Source organism: Citrus clementina, unplaced genomic scaffold (assembly GCF_000493195.1).
Source record: "Citrus clementina cultivar Clemenules unplaced genomic scaffold, Citrus_clementina_v1.0 scaffold_2, whole genome shotgun sequence".
In the NCBI taxonomy this organism is placed as follows: domain Eukaryota; kingdom Viridiplantae; phylum Streptophyta; class Magnoliopsida; order Sapindales; family Rutaceae; genus Citrus; species Citrus x clementina.
In genome coordinates, this window is record NW_006262688.1 from 4,906,004 (window position 1) to 4,908,958 (window position 2,955).

A 2,955-nucleotide genomic window follows, 5' to 3' on the forward strand; every position below is an offset into this window, starting at 1 on the left:
ATGCGGACACTCACGTTTTGACCGTTGGATCCCATCAACGGCTGAATTAAGTTGTGACGTAAAGACAACTACTGACATTTTCGGCATGTAGGCCCGGTCTTCAAAACTTTGAAAAAAAAAAAAAACCAGTTCTTTTATTCAATGGCACCATGTGAGTATAAAAGCACAATAATTTCTTTCCTTTTTTTCCCCCAAAACTAACTTGTTGATTTTTATTTGGGAAATTTTTAAACTAACCTCAAATAAATTGATATCTTGCACGGCGCATCTAAAAAAATAACGTGTTGCACCGCGTCCTCAATTCTATTAATTTTTTAGTTATTTTTAATGACTCTGTTTAACTTTTGATTGAATGATAAAAATACCTCTCTATATGAAAAAAAATTTTTTTAGCTCATTTAATTTTTTTTAAGTTTTTATTTCAATTGCAATAAAAAAATTTCTTGTTACATGTACATTGTTACCACTATTATTTTTCCTTTAATTTTTTAAAAATTTTTATTTCAATTACAATAAAGAGAATTCCTATTAAAATTAATTTAAGAAATAAATTTCTCATTTTACCCCACCACTATTAAATTTAACTGAGAAAATAACAAAATTAAAAGCACATGCAACAAGTCAAATTTTTTAAGAACGCAGTGCAAAATATCCAATTATTTGGGGTAGGTTAAAAATTTTCCTTTTTATTTTTCAATTTTCAAAGATCAATTTACAGTCATCATCATCACCTTTTTTGCTTCTCCATCTTTCCATCATCAAAATTATCCTTCCGATCGAAGAAGATGAAAGAAAGAAGAAAAACACACTTCGGTAAGTCACCCAAAAAAAAAAAAAAAAAACTTAACGACCCATCTAAATAATCAAGCTGAAAGGTATCTCTAACAGAAGATTTTCTCAAAAAAAAAAAAATTGAAGAAGAAAAACACAGGCCAGGACATTCTTAAGAAACTTGAAAGTTCATGAAAGAAAACAAAATGAAGCATTTAAGCCACAGGTAAGGAATATTAGAAGATTAACATGTTGGACACTAAATTATTTAAATTATTTATTAAATAATTTAGTGTTATATTTTAAAAGGTACAGCGGTCTTACTTTAATTGAAACCACAAGTAGGAGTTAAATAATTAAGAAACGACAGGATGACTTTTTGAAATGGGTAAAAAATGATTTTATTAATGATCATGAAAAAGGTAACTGTGGCTACTGGCTACAAGTGTTTTCTTTTCTGGGGAAAAAGGATCATAATAATTGCGAAATGGTTTAGTGAAATAGTACGGAGATTTTATTGGTTTTAGAAATTATATAGGCTCTTTTTTGGTACACACAGACCCCAAAAATTGTAAAATAGATTTTTAAAATTTGTCCAAAAATAAGTTTTGTTATCCCATAAAAAAGGTATGTATTGAGTATTTCTGAAAATAAAAGATTCTTCCCTACTATTTTGTCAAACTACGCATGTTTGACAAAAAGTACAAAGAAATTTGTAAGAATAAGGTGTTTTTCCGGTTAGTATTTTAAAGCTAGAGGATAAAATGGACCACTAAAAACAGAAAAATGACTCAAATGACAATGTGTATCGATGACATAGGAGAAAAAAATACACATGACAAGGATTTCTGATACAAAGAAAGCAAGGATGTGAATACACAAACACAACCTTAGTTTATTGAAAATAAAAAGCATGTTTCAGGCAAAACATAGGAGTAAATTCACGAGTTTGTTACCCACAAACTAGCTTATTTAGAAAGAGCTGATCAGATCACCCTCTGACGATGATCTGGTTTCTATATTACTGTTTCCATTGACCCTCCTGCAGTTCAATCTAATCTCCCCTTGATTGCCTGTCAATGGTCTCAAATTCCCCATTCTTATCATTGAAATCACAAAGCTTTGAAAGAAAGCAGCCTGGTTGCTACTAAAGACATTGACAATGGCAGCGGTATCGGCACCGGGAGTCGAAAACAATTCTTGATCACTCTGCAGAAGGCCCTTGCGGATTTGAAGATTGAAGAAGTATTTGTTGTCAAACAAATCAGGTGTTGTGACATCCAGATTAGTTAGAACGCTGCCGTTTCCACCTTGTGGGCATAGTTGCCTAAGTTGTTGTAAGAGGGTTGTGTTAAGTGTTGGGTCTGGATTGCCAGTGTTGTTGAAATTGAATAACCTATCGCTAAAAGTTCGGCACTGAGCCCTTCCAAATGTGTGAGCTCCTGAAAAACATGCATAGCCAATCTTTGTTATTTTTACTCAAATTCATACAAATTAAGGATAATAATTGAGTTTCATTATGGTGGTTCTCTTGGGAAGCAATTCAAATTTCATGATGTGATTAAGGGGAGTAAATTTGTCAAACGTTTTAACATATTCCTAATCACCAATGTCAAACTTTAAAACACAGTTTCTTCGCATCATTAGGATATTCAGTCAAGCCTCCTAGGTGCTGTAGAGTATGAATGTGCTTTGTGTCGGTGGTCGTCTTAGTAAGAGTAATAATGAGAAAAAAATTGATATTTAGTGGATGAGACATCCTTATCAAAATTTATTTTTTTCTTTTTAAATAAGATATTCAACATTTAAACTATCTCTAAGATTTCAAGACTCAGTATTGGCATTAAAAAATTTTCCACCTCCAGATTTCTAATTCTGGCTCCAATACTGCTTTATCCCAAAAGACTCCAAGGTCTGTTTGTACTCAAGTCAAAGGGCGTAAAAGCAAATATTACCGGAGAGTGCAACAAGATCAAAATTATCGTTGAGGCCAACATTTCTGAATCTATCTTTGAGCCTCGTAAGAGTATTGTTCGGTCCTGGAAGATTTTCATTTGCAAGAGTCCTGTTTGCGGTTCTGCTGTCTCTTCTTCCCAATAGATTTGTCCATGAAGGACCCCCTGACTGTTACCAAAACGACGATCATTAGTCAAAAGCATCACTTGAGAGATGCATAATAAGCAA

The 2,955-nt window shown here is 32.6% G+C and overlaps 1 protein-coding gene across 1 annotated transcript in view; it reads right to left on the reverse strand.

The window, feature by feature from the left end:
* Positions 1–1,532: 1,532 nt before the first annotated feature.
* The window catches only part of LOC112100821 (peroxidase 15-like), a 3,614-nt gene continuing 2,191 nt past the window's right edge, over positions 1,533–2,955 (reverse strand). The window contains exons 3-4 of the mRNA XM_024190660.1: positions 2,727–2,895; positions 1,533–2,213 (exon numbers count right to left, since the gene is read on the reverse strand). Of these exons, the coding sequence (XP_024046428.1) occupies positions 1,744–2,213; positions 2,727–2,895 (639 nt within the window). The 3' untranslated portion in view covers positions 1,533–1,743. The remainder of the gene's footprint in view (positions 2,214–2,726; positions 2,896–2,955) is intronic.